At 41.4% G+C, this 19,585-nt stretch overlaps 2 protein-coding genes across 10 annotated transcripts in view; both read left to right on the forward strand.

Moving 5' to 3' along the window:
* Positions 1-2,503, forward strand: part of UNC13B (unc-13 homolog B) — a 204,626-nt gene extending 202,123 nt beyond the window's left edge. For all 7 annotated transcript variants that reach the window (XM_043891317.1, XM_043891319.1, XM_043891320.1 and 4 more), the window contains 3 exons: positions 364-456; positions 635-794; positions 959-2,503. In XM_043891317.1, coding sequence (XP_043747252.1) covers positions 364-456; positions 635-794; positions 959-1,244 — 539 coding nt within the window. In that variant the 3' untranslated portion in view covers positions 1,245-2,503. The remainder of the gene's footprint in view (positions 1-363; positions 457-634; positions 795-958) is intronic.
* A 9,221-nt stretch (positions 2,504-11,724) lies between these two features.
* LOC122686276 (phospholipid-transporting ATPase FetA-like) overlaps positions 11,725-19,585 on the forward strand; it is a 100,996-nt gene continuing 93,135 nt past the window's right edge. For all 3 annotated transcript variants that reach the window (XM_043891454.1, XM_043891455.1, XM_043891456.1), the window contains exon 1: positions 11,725-11,817. The gene's annotated coding sequence lies outside the window, so the exon portion shown is untranslated. The remainder of the gene's footprint in view (positions 11,818-19,585) is intronic.

Below are 19,585 nucleotides of genomic sequence, written 5' to 3' on the forward strand. Positions count from 1 at the left end.
CACAATATTCAGACCAAAATATAGGATGGCGGCACTGTCCTTTCCCAACATCTTTCAATGAAAAATTCTTCAGCCCAGGAGATAAGAGAAGTCTGGAGAACCTGAGAGATTCCAGTTGTAGTTTTGGAAGAAGTTTCACCTAAAATGTTCTCACCCTGACTTGTATTTTAATACACAGCCTCATTCTTCATCTCTTTTCTTTTTCTTTCCCCGTGGCTCACATCTCCATAGCTTCTGTGGGTGACTGCTTCTTGCTTTAGGGTGTAGAATAGTAGCCTCCCAGCTCTTGGTTTTACCTGGAGTAACTGGGCGTAAAGTCTTCCAGTTCTCCAGTAGGGAACCATCTGTCCCTCTGCCCGCCAGGCTCCGGTGTGGATGATCCTGTGGGAGAAGTCTCTATTCAGGTGGACTTGTTTACACATCCTGGAACTGGGGAGCACAAGGTCACGGTGAAAGGTGAGTGGCATGGATACACAGGCTTGAGACCTTTTCTTGCCCAGTGGCCCCATCAGTCAGGCAGGGACTGCTTATCCTGACCCTTCAGCTTAGCCCTTCTCCAAGGGGAATCCCAGCTGGGGGCTCAAGAACTGGGAATGCGTGATGGGTTGCCTCACAGGTTTCCATGTTTGTGTAGTGGTGGCTGCCAATGACCTCAAGTGGCAGACAGCAGGTATGTTCCGGCCCTTTGTGGAAGTCACCATGGTTGGCCCTCACCAAAGTGATAAAAAGAGGAAGTTCACAACCAAGTCAAAAAGTAACAACTGGGCTCCCAAGTACAACGAGACGTTTCACTTGTAAGTTATGGTTGGGGGATCTGAAGGACTTTGGGATGGGGGTGATCTGTGGAGTAAGAATTAAGAGAGGAGAGAAGGGATGGGCTGGATGGCGGCTGGGGTGAATTCATTTGAGGACGCCCTCATCTCTGGTCTCTTATCTTCCATCTACCCTGTGTTCACAGCCTCCTGGGAAACGAAGAGGGGCCAGAAGCCTATGAGTTGCAAATATGCGTGAAGGATTACTGCTTTGCGCGGGAGGACCGTGTGCTGGGGCTGGCTGTGATGCCTCTGAGGGATGTGGCAGCCAAGGGCAGCTGTGCTTGCTGGTGCCCCCTGGGCCGGAAGATCCACATGGATGAGACAGGCGTGACCATTCTCCGGATTCTGTCTCAGAGGAGCAATGACGAAGTGGCCCGGGAGTTTGTGAAGCTCAAATCGGAGTCTCGTTCCATGGAGGAGGGGAGCTGAGCACCCAGGCTGCTGTGCCGACCAGAGGGCACCAGTTCCACAAGTCAGGGATAGTAGGACTTACTACGTAGTCACCTTAGATCCTCACAGTCAAGAGGCTGATTCATTCAGTTAGGAATGTTTAAGGAAAAATCTAGGGTGGTGTGAGTGTGGCTTTTCACAGAAAGGGTCTGAATCCCTGACCAGCAGGTCTGTGGTGCTAGGAGCTTGGCTGTGGGGCTTACCACACAGGGAGATTTTTCACGGAGGGGCAGACATTTCTGAGAGTGTCAGCCATTCTTGGTAGAGATCCGTCACTCCCACACCCTCTTCTCCCCCTCTCCATACCACACCTAATCCAGTTAGATCCATACGTACCAATCATTAGAGGAACACGTTTAGGGGGCCTGGAGCTTGTGCCTAATTAGGTAAGTAATCTGTTGAGTCTACAGGTATTGCTGAGCCCTGTAGTCTGAACTGGAGTGTGGCCAGGGCAGGAACACACAGAAGTGAATGCAGACCATCCCTTGAGCAGAACCCAGCAGTGTAGAGTGGCTCAAGTGAGTACAGGGCATTGAGACCGAACAAGATACCTTTCAGCAATGAGCTATGCTCATCCCTTCCCCCGGATTAGCTGTCATGAGTAGAACCAGGTTCACATGGTGCTTCAGAGGCCTGCACAGAATTTGTTTGGAACCCAAGCACCAGGGGCCACCTGCCCAGGAGTCTCCCTACCTCACTCCTTTAGGAAGGGGAGTGATGCTTCAGGACATGAGAGGCTCTAGTTGAAGAATCCAGGAGAGAGGGCTTCTTCATAGATAAACCCTGAACAAAGCCAAAAATTGTGGAAATCAGTCTAGAAGGAGCCCTGTTCACCTACGGCCACTGCCTTCTGGTGGTCCTTCCCCTTGCAGACAGAATCTAGCCTTTGTCCTCACTCCCTTTCATCTAGGTCAGCTGCTGTCCCCCTCATAAACCGTTCAACTCTACAGAAGGAACTTAGACTATGATCCCTTGGTACAGGCTGGATTGGGGGGGACGGAGAGCAGCTGGGGAGGGGGGCTCAACACTCCCAGGGAGTCATGCGGACTTCCCAGGCCCTTGCTCAGAGATGTGACATGATCCTTCAATATCCTCATAGCAGCCTCTTGGACTTCTTGAGGACTCTGCATTAGCCATTACATGAAACAAGAAACTAAGCATCTTTGCTGTTTTAAATTGTATGTGCCATTGTTACAAGAAATTATTGACTAGCCTGTAATAAATTATCTTGTAGCAGCCTTTGGGATCTGGTAATTCCGGTAAAGTGTGGAAAGCTGTAGAAATGACTTTCTAATATAACGATAGATTTAGACCAGCGGCTCTTTCCTCCTCTCCGCAGTCACAAGCGGAGGAGCCTTTCCTGGGGGAAGAGCAGCGCTTTGGAAAGGGGGCGTGGCTGGCGGCGGGCTTGGGGCGGAGCGGTGTGGCGGGAGGCGGGGCTCTCTCTGGGCTGGTTCGTGGGGCTCCCGGGCACCTGCGCAGAAAGGTGCGTTAAGATGGCGGGCGTTCCCTGGAATCGACGGCTGCGGAGCGATGGTGAGAAAGAGGCGCCCGAAGGGGGCGCCCGAGGAGAGGTTATTACCTTCTCTGTCCCAAGACTGAAGAGATTGTACCCGTCATATCGCACTCTGTATATTTCCCAGTAACTGTCTGTCTTTATACTTGTAAACTGTTCTCCCAATCCTCCCCATCCCCACACTGGAGTATATGGGTTTCCTGGATGCTTCAGAGACTTATCTGCCCAGATACCTAGCAGAGGGGATCTTTCCCCGCAGATTCCTTCCAGAGGGTATCTGTTTGTCTAGTTAATAAAGCAGATATCCCCCAGACCCCCAGTCAAGGTACATTCCTACTAACTCGAGGAGTTTTCTGTCCACTTTTCCAACATTTTCCACAGAGTCTCTGAGAAGGAAGCCGTGAATCCTATGCCATATTTGACTTGAAAGTGGCACGTTTGCTATCATTCCTCTCTCATATGGAGCTGGAAACCTACCCCATAAGGAAAAGTCAAACTCTGGCTGATAGCCTACAAAAGACTTGCATTTTTTAATTAGTAACTAACTTTTAAAAAAAAATTTAACATTTAAAAAATGCATATTTCCTGCGGGGGCGGGGGGGGCGGGATTGGAAAAGCTGTTAACTCATGTACCCGGAAAATGACAGGTGGTTGGAGCTCAGAAGCAACTAGCAAATTAGTTTTCTACAGTTTATATAGACTCCAGGGACTTCCCTGGTGGTCCAGTGGTTAAGACTTTGCTCTCAATGCAGGGGGAATGGGCCCAGGAACTAAGATCTGGCATGCCACAAGTAATGGCCCCCCCAAAAAGCACTGAGTAGACTCCATGATTCCTTATTTTGTCATACTGGATTTTACTTTATTTACCTGGTGCCTGGGAGGCATTTGAGTTTGTAATCCCTGATGTAAGACTTTGGGTAATCTTCTGTACCAATACTCTGAGCTCTTAATGGAAACTAAAATCCAAAGAGGCTGGATATATGTTTAAGTTATCTTTGGTTTCTGTGATCCCCTGATTAGGATCAGAGATCATACTAGTAGTTAAAACCCAGGGTGAAATCTGTTTTAAAGTGTTCTTTATAAGAGAATTCAATCAGAAAAACTGCAGATGGCTTCTTGGTGCATTTGATCTTGAAGAAATCATGTGACAGCTCCTCTCTGGTGGCGTCAGGCTGAGAAACAAGATGCTGTTTCTCTGAACACCTGGTTTTAAAAGGGCCTGACTTTGGTCTGTACTGAAAGTGATGTCTCAAAAGTGCTGTCTCCTTCACTCCAGACCACATAGATGGTAACTGTCCTCTCGGTGGGAAATAACAAGCCTTGTAGTATCGAGTTGGAGGTATTCTGCGGACTGTATCTAATCAAAGGTGGAATAGAAGTACCTTTACGTGGATTTTTTAAAAAGAAAAATCATTTCTATCAGCATCAGTGTATAATTCACCTGGTCATTGTGAATATTTGGGCTAGCTCCGTGAATGAACCCCCCAGCTCCTTTTCTTGAAGCAGCATGGCTAAGCTAAAGAAGCAACGTGGAGTCGTGGAGGTGGTATTGAATTGGGAGTCAGAAAATATGAACAGGAGTCTCCGCTCTGCTACATACCAGTCAGGGGACCTTGACTTTGAACCTTTCAAAGGCTGGTTGCTTGCATCTGTTAAACGGACTACGCATCCCTGCTGTGTTTACCTCAGAGGGATCAAATGGGCTTTTTTAAATTGGAAAGCACTTTGAAAACTATACATTTTCTTTAGGTGTATAAGGGATTATTATCATTATTACAAATGATCCTCTGAGCTCTGATAACTTCCAAGGAACTTGTCTTTCTGTGTCCTAGATTCAAAATCAATAAGTATGTGCTATGTGCATCATATGTACCAGATACTCATCGAGGCATGGAGCCTAGTATTGAGCAAAGCAAAGCCCATATAAATTTAGGAGTGAGTAATCATATTGAGTGCCTGTTAGGTACCCAGTGCAGTACCACAGCCTGGTGAAGTAGCAGGCAGAGTTTAGATGATGAACTTAAGTCTTCAGCTGTAGAGCCGTGAGTCTCCCTGTGTGAGCCTGACCCTTCCCATCTGTAACATAAGGTGCTGAGACAAGGCAAAGTCTTCCCTGGTGGTTCAGTCGGTAAAGAATCTGCCTGCAATGCGGGAGACCCAGGTTCGATCCATGGTTTGGGAAGATCCCCTGGAGAAGGGATTGGCAACCCACTCCAGTATTCTTGCCTGGAGAATTCCGTGGATAGAGGAGCCTGGTGGGCTACAGTCCATGGGGTCACACAGAGTCGGACGTGACTGAGTGATAACATGGCTTCCCTGTTGACTCAGACAGTAAAGAGTCTGCCTGCAATGCAGAGGACCTGGGTTCGATCCCTGGGTCAGGAAGACCCTTGGAGAAGGGAATGACTACCCACTCCAGTATGCTTGCCTGGAGAATTCCTTGGATAGAGGAGCCTGGCAGGCTACAGTCCATGGGGTTGCAAAGAGTCAGACATGACTGAATGACTTTCACTTCAGCCAAGGTAAAGTCTAAGGTTCTCTTGAGCTAAAATTTGTTGGTTTGGAGATTACAATTGCTCAGTTTCCCTGCAGTGAATTTATTGTCCTGCCAGGATGCTAAGACTAACAGAGCCAACCAGTCTTAGAACTGCAGGGACAACAGAGTGCCAATGTCACTTGAGTTTCAGCAGAATAGTAACAGCAGTGTTGCTCTGTGGGTAATCGATGCTTAGACTTCTTGGGACACCACGTAGGCATGGAAAAATGGGAAGCTTCAGGTTAGAGGAGAGGAAGGAGACTTGATTGAAGACACTGGAAATTTAATGAGTGGAAGAACAAAGGAGAAGAACATGACATTTATTGTTTTCCTAGTGTATCAGTCAGGAGTCCTTATAGGAAAATAATTGGTGGATTCAAAAGAATTTAAGAGAGTTTAACCAAAGGATGATTTACAGACATATGATCATTGTTAACAGAAACTAAAAAGAAATGGTGAAACCCAACAGTGGTGAATCAGTAGCACTCCTACGCCTCAAGGGTAAGAAAGAGGAGTGTTGTTACCAGGGCCCAGTGAGAACTACAGTTTGGGAGACTGTCCGACAGGAAGCTATAGCCGTAAGTGTTAAGCAGGCATCATAAGGACTTAGACAAGGCAGCAGGAAGGTAGAGGAATAAATGCCCTAACCTTTCTCCTCTTGCCCTCTAGTCTCCAGCTGGTACCTTCAATTGACAAAACCCAGACAGAAGCCCGGGGCAAGGTAGTTTGGATAATGTAGTTCATTGAGGTCAGCTTCCCAGAGCAGGGCAGAGGGAGTTGGCTCGGAGGAGGCCCAGCAAACAGAATAACCAGCATACAAGATACCTAGGGGAGGAAAAGTCACTATGGACCCTTTCCAAGGAAGTTATCCCTCTGTTCAAATTCAAAATCTACTCTTAGGCTTAGTCTCTTTAGCTGTCATTGTCCAAAATTTTACTCAGTCAATAGGAATGGCGGTGTATTGCCTTTGTCCTAGAGTGATTGTGAGGATCCTGTGATATGACACATGAAAGTGCCTAGCACATGCTGGAGGCTCAGTGTATTTTAGTTCCTTCCTTAATGCATGTGCCTAAATGGCTCCTTGGCTGAAATGCTTTTCCAGTCAAGGCTTCAAAGGGTTGCTGGAACTGAGTGAATGAAGGGGAGAATACCAGGAGATGAAGTCAGAACTCTGTAGCCCATCGTAATGACTTTGGCTTTTAAACAGAGTAAGGTAGGAAGTCATTGGAAAGTTGTGTAACTTCTGATATCAGGGTTTCTGTTATTCACTAGGGTATCACTTGTTCATTTAAAAATATTTATTTAGAACATACCACATGCTATGTACTGTTTTAGGCACTGGAGATGCATTGATATGTAGTCCCTACCCTCAAGGATAATGTGGTCTTTAAAGGAGACAGATGACTTCAACTTAAAGCGTAATATTAAGATATGAGTAAACATAGAAGCTCATAATAAGGGCATCATCCTTGGGGCATCTGAAAGGCTTCCTGAGCAAGATGATGTAAATTCAGTCTTTTCCGTAGAACTTAAGCCAAGTCTAAACAGAGGGAAATGAAGTTCTAGGAATTTAGAGTGATATGTGTACTTGGCACTTGGGTTTGAAAAAAAAAAAAGTTGGTGATGAGCTGGAAATTGCAGGTAGCTTATATCACTGCATTTTGGCTTTGTGTAGGACAATGGTTAGAGATAAAACAGAGAAGTAGGCAGAGGCCAGATCATGAAGAATTTATCCTAAAGGCAGTGGTGGGTTTTTAAGCAACAAGATAAGTCACTATGGCAAGATGAAGAAGAGTCAGTTGACGTGGGGTTTAGGTGGAAGGTGGGAACGAACAAAACTGCTGGAGACTGTGAGGCTAATAATGGTGGCCTGAACTTAAGTAGAAGCTTTGGGGATAGTGGTAGCGGACTATTCCAAGTTAACTTTTTATTAATGAGGGAGAATGTACAGAACTTCATGATTGATTGTTAAGTGGGAGAATGAAAGAGCATTGTCAGAGATGACTCGGGTTTCTGGCATGGGCTACTAGGTAAATAATAAGACTAGTAATAGATGTCCAAAGACAGGAAATATAAGAGAAAGCACAAATTTGGGACGTGTGGGAGGTTGAGAATGGAGGTGATAATGTCAGTTTTGTAAATGTAGATTTTTCATTGTAAAATGCATGTTATGTTAAATACACCATTTGAAAGTGTACAGTTACATGACACTAAGTATATTCACAGTGTTTCACAACCGTCATTACTGTCTGGTTCCAGAACTTTTTTATGTAATTGTGTTTATTTATTTTGGGCTGCACTGGGTCTTTGTTGCTTCGTGTGGGCTTTCTCTAATTGCAGCGAGCAGGGGCTACTCTTGGTTGTGGTGCGTGGGCTTCTCATTCCCATGGCTTCTCTTGTTGCGGAGCACGGGCTCTAGGCACACGGGCTTCACTGGTTGCGGCACACAGACCGCATTTGGGCTTGTGAGCGCTACAGTAAGTGCAGACTCAGTTGTTATGTCGCAGGGGCTTAGTTGCTCCATGCCGTGTGGAATCTTCCTGAACCAGTGATTGAACCTGTGACCCCTGCATTGGCAGGCAGATTCTTACCCACTGCATCACCAAGGAAATCCCAGAACTTCTTCATCTGCGAAGAAGGAATGCCATCCCTATTAAACAGTCACTCCTCAATACACGTAGATTTTGAGGCAATTGTGTGACATCCAAATACAGATGTGAAATAGATATTTGAATATACACTACTAAAACTCAGGATAAAAATTCAGGCTGAAGATACATATTTTTGAAGCATTAGCATACAAGTAAGGGGTTCTCAACCTGGGGCCTGTTGTCTTGAGTGAGAATCTCTGGAATGTCCAAACGCATATATTTCTGCTCTAGAACAGATTGTCTCTTTAGGTGACTAGCCATAACTTCATGCTGAGTAATCTTTTTTTGGCTGTTAGGTGGGTATAGAGAGTATCATTTACAAAATCAACAATAGGGAGTTAACTAAATTGCCATAATTTACAAGTGTGTGTGTATCCAGTATAATATAAAGTGTGAAAATGAAAGTCACTTAGTCGTGTCTGACTCTTTGCAACCCCATGGAATTCTCCAGGGCAGAATACTGGAGTGGGTTGCCATTCCCTTCTCCAGGGGATCTTCCCAACCCAGGGATCAAACCCAGGTCTCCCGCATTGCAGGCAGATTCTTTACCAGCTGAGCCACCAGGGAAGCCCAAGAATACTGGGATGGGTAGCCTATCCCTTCTCCAGGGGATCTTCCTGACCCAGAAGTCAAATCAGGGTCTCTGGCATTGCAGGCGGATTCTTTACCAGCTGAGCCACCAGGGAAGCCCAGTATAGTGTAGACTTTCTGATACACAAGCAGTTTTCAAAATATTAGATCTGAACAGCATCAGCATCCCCTGTATTTGTAAGAGAGATGAATTCTTGGGCACCACCACAGACCTGCTGAATTGGAATCTCTGGTCGAGGGCCAGAGGAGGGGGAGGGGGGCACAGCCACCACGTGATTCTGATACATATTAAAGTTTGAGAAAAACTGTGGTGGACTGTTCCTGGCCAGCGCTTTCAGTCCAGTAATACAACAGGAGTTCCTGGTTTTCTCGTTATCTTTTATGTAACAAAATCTTCATGGCAACATCTTGCAATGGCTGATGAATTCCTCATGAAAAAGTTCTCTTTGAGTACTCTTGTCCATCTGTGACCTTCTCTGTCATCCTGAATCATAGATACAAATATTAGTACCTACATGCTATTTCCCCCTTTAGCATGCAGGAGTTATCTTCAACAACTGTAAAGATTGTTTATTTATAGATAACTGTGTCTGTCTATAAATTGTAGACTGTTCAGTGGAAAAGAAAATATTTCTGTGAATACCCTTCCTTTTCTATCTAGTCCTTTGTCTTGGAATCTCCCAGTCTTCTGCTGAGTCATATCCTTGGCTTTGGAGAATCTGAAATGAATCTCGCTGAAATTGCACCATTCTTTCTTCTCTACCCCTGTCAAGGAATATTCAGCTGCATGGCCATGTCTAGAGATGCAGTAGCTATATTCAAATCCTTGTGTCCCCTGGAATAAATAGCCATAGTCAGGAAGAAATTAGAAGCCACAGACTGATTCTGAAGAGAATTGGACTTTGTCATCAAGACCAGTCAAGGAAAGTTTTCAGTTTCTGCCAATCCAAGGCTTAAGTCAGGCAGTGCAGTATTTTAGTTGTCTCTGTCTTTCTAAGAAGACTATACACTAATTGAGGGCATGGATGATATTTTTTTGCATTTTTGACCATGTCTTAACTAACATGCACTGGGCATTCAATAATCACTTGCCAAATTTAATATACTTAATCCAGAAGTTAGAATATAAAGATTTAAATTCTGGCCCTACCTTTAAGCCACTGAAAGTTAACTTACTTGACCTTTGATTTCCTCATCTGTAAAACATAAGTCTTGCCCTTTCTACTTCCCCTGTGTAAAAATCTGAAGAGAAAATGTATATGAAGTACTCTTTAAAAAATTACAGAGATCTGAAAATGTGAACTTACATGATAATTTGATTTGTGTGCTCTCTACCTTAGAGGAATAGTTGGTTCATTCTGATTGAGGAGAGAGAATGATATAGAATGGTGAGCTAGCAGTTGAGAGATACTGGTTTGAATCCTGATCGCCTTTAAATTCTTTGGGTCTTAGTCTTCTTTTATCTCGAATGACAGAGCACAGATCAGGTTACTGCAGTGGTTCCCAGCTTTGGATATATGTTGGAATCCCCTGATACTGAAAAATACAACTTGCATAGACTTGATTTAGTTGGTCTGGGATGCATGCTGGGTCTCGATATTTTTTTTTAACTCCTCTTTATTTTAAATCAGCAGAGCTGTTTATTCAGTTTAAATTTTACACAGGAATCCAGGTTACAAAACATCTATCAGTAGGACTTCTGCAGTCACTTTTTTAGGACTTTATAAACTCTGACTACTGGTTCCTTTTTCTGATATCCCATTTTATAACTCCTATGGCTTCATGGAACACTGATAGAAAACCATTGAAATAGACAATTTCCAAGATCTTTTCCAGTTCCCAAACTAGGTTTTGGCTCTATGTCTACTCACAAGATCTCTGTCCTTTTTCTTAACACCAGCCTGACTTGGAGGTTAGCTTTCCATTTACTTCCTTTTGATTACCCTAGCTCTTTTGCTCCGAGGTGATGAGTAGTCTAAAATTCAACAGGCAAAAGCACCTCTAGGGTATCTTATTGTCATACCTCCTCCTGATCCAGTACATCCAGGGTGGGGGCCAGGTATCTGTATTTTCTACAAGGATTTTTCAATTGTCTTTGAAACAACTGATCCATGAATGATACTTTTGGGAAAGGTTGTCTTAAGAGATTTTGGGTCAAATGTAAAGCAGTAATGAATGATGAAATGCAGGATCATAGTAGAACACTGGATTTCATCCTGGACTCAGTGCCAGATCTGTCAAAGAGGAGCATCTGGGCATTTAAGGCTCTAGTTTATACTTCTGAACCAGGCATGTGACCAGAATTCTCAGTAACCGCCACAGATGCCTACTTGACAATCACCTCTTTTTTAAGGTCACTTATTAAGTTTTATAGAAAGAACACAGCTGAGCATCATTCTGTTGGACAATCACCTCTTCATTTGGGGTCACGTGTATGAGAAGGATGATATAGAATCATGGTCACCAGGAGTCAGGCAAGTGAAGTGAAGTGAAGCCGCTCAGTTGTGTCCGACTTTTTGTGACCCCATGGACTGTAGCCTACCAGGCTCCTCTGTCCATGGAATTTTCCAGGCCAGAATACTGGAGTGGGTTGCCGTTTCCTTCTGCAGGGGATTTTCCCGACCCAGGGACCAAACCTGGGTCTCCCGCATTGCGGGCAGACGCTTTACCATCTGAGCCACCAGGGGTCAGCCAAGCAGGATTCAAATCTCTATCACTGTGACTCTACCACTCTCTGATTGTATGTCCCTGAGCACGTCTTAACCTTAGACCTCGGGTATTTCCTCTTTTAAAAAGAATAATACCCTCTTCTTAGGCCCAGATTTTAGTAAAAATTAAACAAGATCATCTACCTAAAGCATGTAGGAAAGTATCCAGCTCACAGTAAATTTTTTCAAATTGTAGGTATTATTCTATCAGCAGGGCCTGAGCTAACTGACAAGGAGTTTTTTGTTTTATTCTTAGGTGGTGTTTCTCTGAGATTAAATATATAAAACCTTTTAATTCAGGTAAGTGCTTAGCTCATATCTGCTGAGATACCCAAGGTTCAGTAACAACAATAGTATTTGCTTAGTACTACACTGTACCGCGTTCTGCTCAGAAAGCCAGGAAACTGGCAACTTGTGCTCTCAGAGCACTCAGAATGGAACTGAAGCGACCAAGAAGCTTCTAACAGTTTTGAATTTCCAAGGAACTTCTTGGTGCAAGACTCAGACGACTTCCCTCTGACCTGGCTTGAGATTATTTTTGGCTGCAAAGGTGGGAGGAAAAAAAAATTATAGAGTTGAAATTATTATAGAAAGTTTTTGGTTTTAACCACTGATGATATTAATTCACATTTGAGGGGAATGTTTCAGTGTTCTTTTTAGAGGGCAGTGAGAGGGATGTTCTACCTATAGACTTGAGGCAGACAGATAAGTGCTTTAATTTTGAAGGTATATAAGAGAGAAAGCCAAAGATCTGCTGTGATAACCGTGGTGGAAGTGTCTTTCAGTTCAGTTCATTCGCTCAGTCGTGTCCGACTCTTTGCGACCCCATGAATCGCAGCTCGCCAGGCCTCCCTGTCCATCACCAACTCCCAGAGATTACTCAAACTCATGTCCATCGAGTCGGTGATGCAAAAGCTAAAGATGAGAAAGTGTTTTTCATATATGAACTTGCAAGGGGAAATAGACCACCAGGAACTTTCACTTGGCTAATTGAATTAATTGGGATTATTGACATTCTATAAAATGGATCATGATTTGAATACCCCTTCTGTCAGTGGTTCTGTTTCCGTGTGAGTTTAAGGGAGGATGACTGAAAGGGTTTTGTTGAACTTGTTTCTCTTTTTATAGAGGCCTAACTTAGAAACTAATTTCTTTATTACAGGACCATGTACTTTGCATCCTTAGTGTGATAATTTGTCATATTAGTATCATTTTCTGATATGGCTGTTTTGGAGAAAGCTTAGATTTTCTACCAAGGTCTGGAACTAAACTCTTGACATAATTCCAACAAAATAACTATTGATTGTTGTATGAGAGGATTCTCTCTAACAGAAGAAAAATTTTCTCTTGTAGTTCTTTGTGGACATACATGCTTTTAAAGAATTTGAAAAACAATAAAAGAGCTATAGAATTTCCAAAGAGTGTGTGTGTGTTTGAGGAGGAGAGGGAGTTGTTTTGGGTTTGGTAAAACAAAATCAGTTCCATTTGAATTACACTTGTTATAATTTTAAAAGCTGAGCTTTGAAGGATGGGTGGATGGATTTTAGCTAAGTAGAGGAATGTGAGGGTTGTATAAAAGAGAATTATCCTGAGATTGAGAAGGGAGAGTTGTTTAATATTTCGCATGAAACCTTATGTAGTTTGAATTCTTTTTAAGCTTATGTATACTCCATGTACATGCAAGAGGTTATATACATTTGCCCAAATATTGCTGTTAATGTCTACATTTGTGGCTTTCCAAATCCTATGGTGTTTGATTTGACTCTGATTTTCTAACATAGGAAATTTCACTCTTCTTGGCCTGTTCATAATCTGTTTTTGTCTAGTGATGGCATCAGCACATTTGTGCCTTTACAGACATGCTGTCTGGTTAAGATCTGTGCCCATCTTTGTCTTGCTCTGTCTTTATGGGAGCCTGTAGTATTTACCTAAACACATTTTTAGGCCTGAAGCTGTTTTTGCTTGATGTCCTTTAATGTAGGCCGTTGGCATAGTGCCATAGCATTGTTCCATAAAAGCCAGTCTGAGTTTGGGGCAGAACAATGAGACTGAGGTAAGGCTTTGATTGTCTGCCTCAATCCAAGGAAGAACAAATTTTACAGTACGTAAAGAGTCTTAGCTCTTTTTAATGAAAAAAAAAAAAAAAAAAAAAAAAAAGAGTCTTAGCTCTTTTTAAAAAACAAACAAACAAAAAAACCCAAAGCATATTAAGAAAGTTTTAAAAGCTTAGGACCTCTCCTCAGAAAAAATGCACAGGTATAGACAATTTTAGAAGGTTCACAAAGTTTCTAGAGTTCATCTGTCAAGCCTTGGCATTAAAGAAAAAAAAAAAACTAACTCATATTAAGAAGTGGACAAGGTGTATATCCTTCAAGTAATTCTGCATAAATATTGTATCTCAAGGTTTTAATTTATATTGAACATCATTAAGTTTAGAGTTATACCTGAAGTAAAGATAGTCTATATTCTAGAATTGTGTGCTTTATCTGTCAGATCTTTCTTAGAAGAGAGCACTGGCCCAAACTGAGGGTTTTAGAAACAGGACTGAATTAAAACAAACAAAAAAAATTCACGTTCCCTGCGTTACAAGGACTCCTAATCATAGGACCACCAGGGAAGTCCATCTTTTCATCTTTAAAACGGAAACTCTGTACCCATTGAACTCCACTTTCTCCCAGTTGCCAGCCCCTAGGATGGCAACCACCACTCTTCTTTCTGTCTCTGTGAATGGGACTGCTCTAGGTGCCTCATAAAAGTATAATCATACAGTATTTATCTTTCTACAACTGGCTTATTTTACTTAACATAATGTTCCTAAGGTTCATCTATGTTGTAGCATGTCATAATTTCCTTCCTTTTTAAGGCTGAATAATATTTTGTTATATACATGTGTGTATATGTGTGTTGTTTAACATGTCACATGTTGTTTAACTATTTGTCAGTGGATATTTGGGTTGCTTCTCCTCCTTAGCTATTGTGAATAATACTGCCAAAAGCATGAGTATACAAATCTCTCTTTAAGTCCTTGCTTTCAGTTCTTTTGGATATATATCGTAAAGTAGAATTGCTGCATTGTATGCTAATTCTGTTTTTAATTTTTTTAAGAACCACCATATTGTTCTCCATATCAGCTGCACCATTTTACATTTCCACCAACAGTGCACAAGGATTCTGATTTCTAATTGCATTCTAACTTCTCCACATCTTTGCCAATAGTGTTTTTTTCTTTTTTTAAAAAATAGTAGCCATCCTAATGAATGTGTTGGAGTAGGTTTTGCACACAAAACGTAGGAAGACATCCTGAGACTATGGTACATTTTCAGAGCCTTTGAATGCACCAGTGTATGAGGAGGGAGCTGTTAAGGACACAGGGCAGATTCAGATATGAAAACCACCTAAAAAAAAAAAGAAAACCACCTAAGCTGGAGATAAAGTTGATAGCCTCCTCATGAAAATTAAGGGACCTCTAGGTATATAATCATTATACAAAAATCAAAAGTTTTCTTAGTCAGTAGCAATTATAAATTAGAAAATATAATAGAGTCCATTCACATTAGGAACAAAATCTTAAACTGTCTAAGAATAAACATAAAAAGAAATGCAGAAAACTTAACTGTAAGACTTTACTGATAGACAAAAAGATGGCCTGAATAAATGACAAAATATAGGCATGTTTGTAGATGGAAAAAAATTCTGAAACTATGTACTTTATTTGTATAAATGTGCATAAATGCAAAGTAAAAGTTATGGAAAGAGGAATAGCAAACCGTTAACAGTGATTCTAGAAAGGGGAGTGGGATGTAGTGGTAGATATTATGAAAAGGGACTTTAAACCTATGGGACACTGTAAAAGCAGTGCTAAGGGGAAGGTTCATAGCATTACAGGCTTACATCAAGAAACAAGAAAAAAACCAAATAAATAACCTAACTCTACACCTAAAGCAATTAGAGAAGGAAGAAATGAAGAACCCCAGAGTTAGCAGAAGGAAAGAAATCTTAAAAATTAGGGCAGAAATAAATGCAAAAGAAACTAAAGAGACCATAGCAAAAATCAACAAAGCTAAAAGCTGGTTTTTTGAAAAAATAAACAAAATTGACAAACCATTAGCAAGACTCATTAAGAAACAAAGAGAGAAAAACCAAATTAACAAAATTAGAAATGAAAATGGAGAGATCACAACAGACAACACTGAAATACAAAGGATCATAAGAGACTACTACCAGCATCTCTATGCCAATAAAATGGACAACTTGGATGAAATGGACAAATTCTTAGAAAAGTATAACTTTCCAAAACTGAACCAGGAAGAAATAGAAGATCTTAACAGACCCATCACAAGCAAGGAAATCGAAACTGTAATCAAAAATCTTCCAGCAAACAAAAGCCCAGGACCAGATGGCTTCACAGCTGAATTCTACCAAAAATTTAGAGAAGAGCTAACACCTATCTTACTCAAACTCTTCCAGAAAATTGCAGATGAAGGTAAGCTTCCAAACTCATTCTATGAGGCCACCATCACCCTAATTCCAAAACCAGACAAAGATGCCACAAAAAAAGAAAACTACAGGCCAATATCACTGATGAACATAGATGCAAAAATCCTTAACAAAATTCTAGCAAACAGAATCCAACAACATATTAAAAAAATCATACACCATGACCAAGTGGGCTTTATCCCAGGAATGCAAGGATTCTTTAATATCCACAAATCAATCAATGTAATACACCACATTAACAAATTGAAAGATAAAAACCATATGATTATCTCAATAGATGCAGAGAAAGCCTTTGACAAAATTCAACACTCATTTATGATTAAAACTCTCCAAAAAGCAGGAATAGAAGGAACATACCTCAACATAATAAAAGCTATATATGACAAACCCACAGCAAGCATCACCCTCGATGGTGAAAAATTGAAGGCATTTCCCCTGAAATCAGGAACAAGACAAGGGTGCCCACTCTCACCACTACTATTCAACATAGTGTTGGAAGTTCTGGCCACAGCAATCAGAGCAGAAAAAGAAGTAAAAGGAATCCAGATAGGAAAAGAAGAAGTAAAACTCTCACTGTTTGCAGATGACATGATCCTCTATATAGAAAACCCTAAAGACTCTACCAGAAAATTACTAGAGCTAATCAATGAATATAGTAAAGTTGCAGGATATAAAATTAACACACAGAAATCCCTTGCATTCCTATATACTAACAATGAAAAAACAGAAAGAGAAATTAAGGAAACAATACCATTCACCATTGCAACAAAAAGAATAAAATACTTAGGAGTATATCTACCTAAAGAAACAAAGGACCTATACATAGAAAACTATAAAACACTGATGAAAGAAATCAAAGAGGACACAAACAGATGGAGAAACATACCGTGTTCATGGATTGGAAGAATCAATATTGTCAAAATGGCTATTCTACCCAAAGCAGTCTATAGATTCAATGCAATCCCTATCAAGCTACCAACGGTATTTTTCACAGAACTAGACCAAAGAATTTCACAATTTGTATGGAAATACAAAAAAACTCGAATAGCCAAAGTAATCTTGAGAAAGAAGAATGGAACTGGAGGAATCAACCTGCCTGACTTCAGACTCTACTACAAAGCCACAGTCATCAAGACAGTATGGTACTGGCACAAAGACAGAAATATAGATCAATGGAACAGAATAGAAAGCCCAGAGATAAATCCACGAACCTATGGACACCTTATCTTTGACAAAGGAGGCAAGGATAATAAATCACAGCAAGATCCTCTATGACCCACCTCCCAGAATATTGGAAGTAAAAGCAAAAATAAACAAATGGGACCTAATGAAACTTAAAAGCTTTTGCACTACAAAGGAAACTATAAGCAAGGTGAAAAGACAGCCCTCAGATTGGGAGAAAATAATAGCAAATGAAGAAACAGACAAAGGATTAATCTCAAAAATATACAAGCAACTCCTGCAGCTCAATTCCAGAAAAATAAATGACCCAATCAAAAAATGGGCCAAAGAACTAAACAGACATTTCTCCAAAGAAGACATACAGATGGCTAACAAACACATGAAAAGATGCTCAACATCACTCATCATCAGAGAAATGCAAATCAAAACCACAATGAGGTACCATTACACGCCAGTCAGGATGGCTGCTATCCAAAAGTCTACAAGCAATAAATGCTGGAGAGGGTGTGGAGAAAAGGGAACCCTCTTACACTGTTGGTGGGAATGCAAACTAGTACAGCCGCTATGGAAAACAGTGTGGAGATTTCTTAAAAAACTGGAAATAGAACTGCCATATGACCCAGCAATCCCACTTCTGGGCATACACACTGAGGAAACCAGATCTGAAAGAGACACATGCACCCCAATGTTCATCGCAGCACTGTTTATAATAGCCAGGACATGGAAGCAACCTAGATGCCCATCAGCAGATGAATGGATAAGGAAGCTGTGGTACATATACACCATGGAATATTACTCAGCCATTAAAAAGAATTCATTTGAACCAGTTCTAATGAGATGGATGAAGCTGGAGCCCATTATACAGAGTGAAGTAAGCCAGAAAGATAAAGAACATTACAGCATACTAACACATATATATGGAATTTAGAAAGGTGATAACGATAACCCTATATGCAAAACAGAAAAAGAGACACAGAAATACAGAACAGACTTTTGAACTCTGTGGGAGAATGTGAGGGTGGGATATTTCAAAAGAACAGCATGTATACTATCTATGGTGAAACAGATCACCAGCCCAGGTGGGATGCATGAGACAAGTGCTTGGGCCTGGTGCACTGGGAAGAGCCAGAGGAATCGGGTGGAGAGGGAGGTGGGAGGGGGGATCGGGATTGGGAATACATGTAAATTCATGGCTGATTCATATCAATGTATAACAAAACCCACTGGAAAAAAAAAATAATAAAAAAATAAAATAAAATAAAATAAAAAGAAAAGGGACTTTAATGTTTTATTTTGTATACCTCTGTCGTGTGTAAGTTTTTAAAATAAGAATGTACTAATGTATTATTTGTGGGGGAAAAAAAACTTTCTTAAAGAAATGAAAATAACTTGAAATATTTCACGGCCTTTTACTTCTGCATAAAGATGGGGTAATCTAATTCTCACAGTGTGTAGAGCCCCAGTCCCTAGGCTTTTTGGAAGGTATTCAAAGGGAAAGAAAATACAATTCCCATACTTCAAGATTATAGATTGACAAGGAGTTAAGGCTCCCAAGCATCACCGACTCAATGGACATGAGTTTGAGTAAACTCTGGAACTTGGTGATGGACAGGGAGGCCTGGCGTGCTACAGTCCATGGGGTTGCAAAGAGTCAGACATGACTGAGCAACTGAACTGAAGACTCCCAAAGAGTAGAATGGCAGAAGTAAGTACATAAACATCAGTAAATAAACATCACTGGGAAATAAATGATTTTTTCAGACAACAAAATTTATTTTCTGTTCAGCAATGTTTCTGTTCTCACCATTTTAGACGAAACACTTTCTAAAATTTGTTAGATGTTTTCTCGCTTTCTTAAATAGAATATACTAAGCAAATTTTAACCTTTATTTTGATGACTCAGTGTTACATGTTACGTTACTGTATTATTTCTAGTGCCTTCTGGAGCTATTGAATTGTATGTGGCTTTTATTACTGTCATTTTTAAAACATTTATTTATCTCTGGGTGTGCTGTGTCTCTGGTGCTTTGTGGGCTTTTCTCTAGTTGCAGCGAGCAGGGGCCACTCTTCATTGCAGTGTGCGGGCTTCTCATTGCAGTGGCTTCTCCTGTTGAGGACCACAGGCTTTCAGGTGCGAGGTTTCAGCAGCTGCAGCTCCTGGGCTCTAGAGCACAAGCCCAGTAGTTGTGGTGCACGAGCTTAGTTACTCCGCAGCCTGTGGGATCTTCCCCAACCAGGGATCGAACCCACATCTCCTGCTTTGGCAGCAGATTCTTTACCACTGAGCCACCAGGGAAGCCCCTTTTATTACTGTATTAAATAGCCCCTCCTTGCTTGAATTGAAATACTTTAGTGCATAAATTTCATGTTGTCTCCCTTGGCTGTTCAATGGTTAATTGTTGCTTACACCAGCTCTGCCGAATATGAACGTTATGGGTAAGGGGCTGCTGTAACACAAAGTGACTGCACTTCAGGGAGACAAGAGAAGGGGGCTTCTTCTCTATTCATATTTACTTTTCACAGTTTTTCTCCCCACATTTTCCCTTCCATTCCTGGTTATCCCCTAGTTGTTGGTATACATTTTTATATTGATCATAATAATGTGGTGGTTAAAAGTACAGGCTTTGAAATCAGACTAT

Source organism: Cervus elaphus, chromosome 29 (genome assembly GCF_910594005.1).
Source record: "Cervus elaphus chromosome 29, mCerEla1.1, whole genome shotgun sequence".
Lineage (NCBI taxonomy): Eukaryota > Metazoa > Chordata > Mammalia > Artiodactyla > Cervidae > Cervus > Cervus elaphus.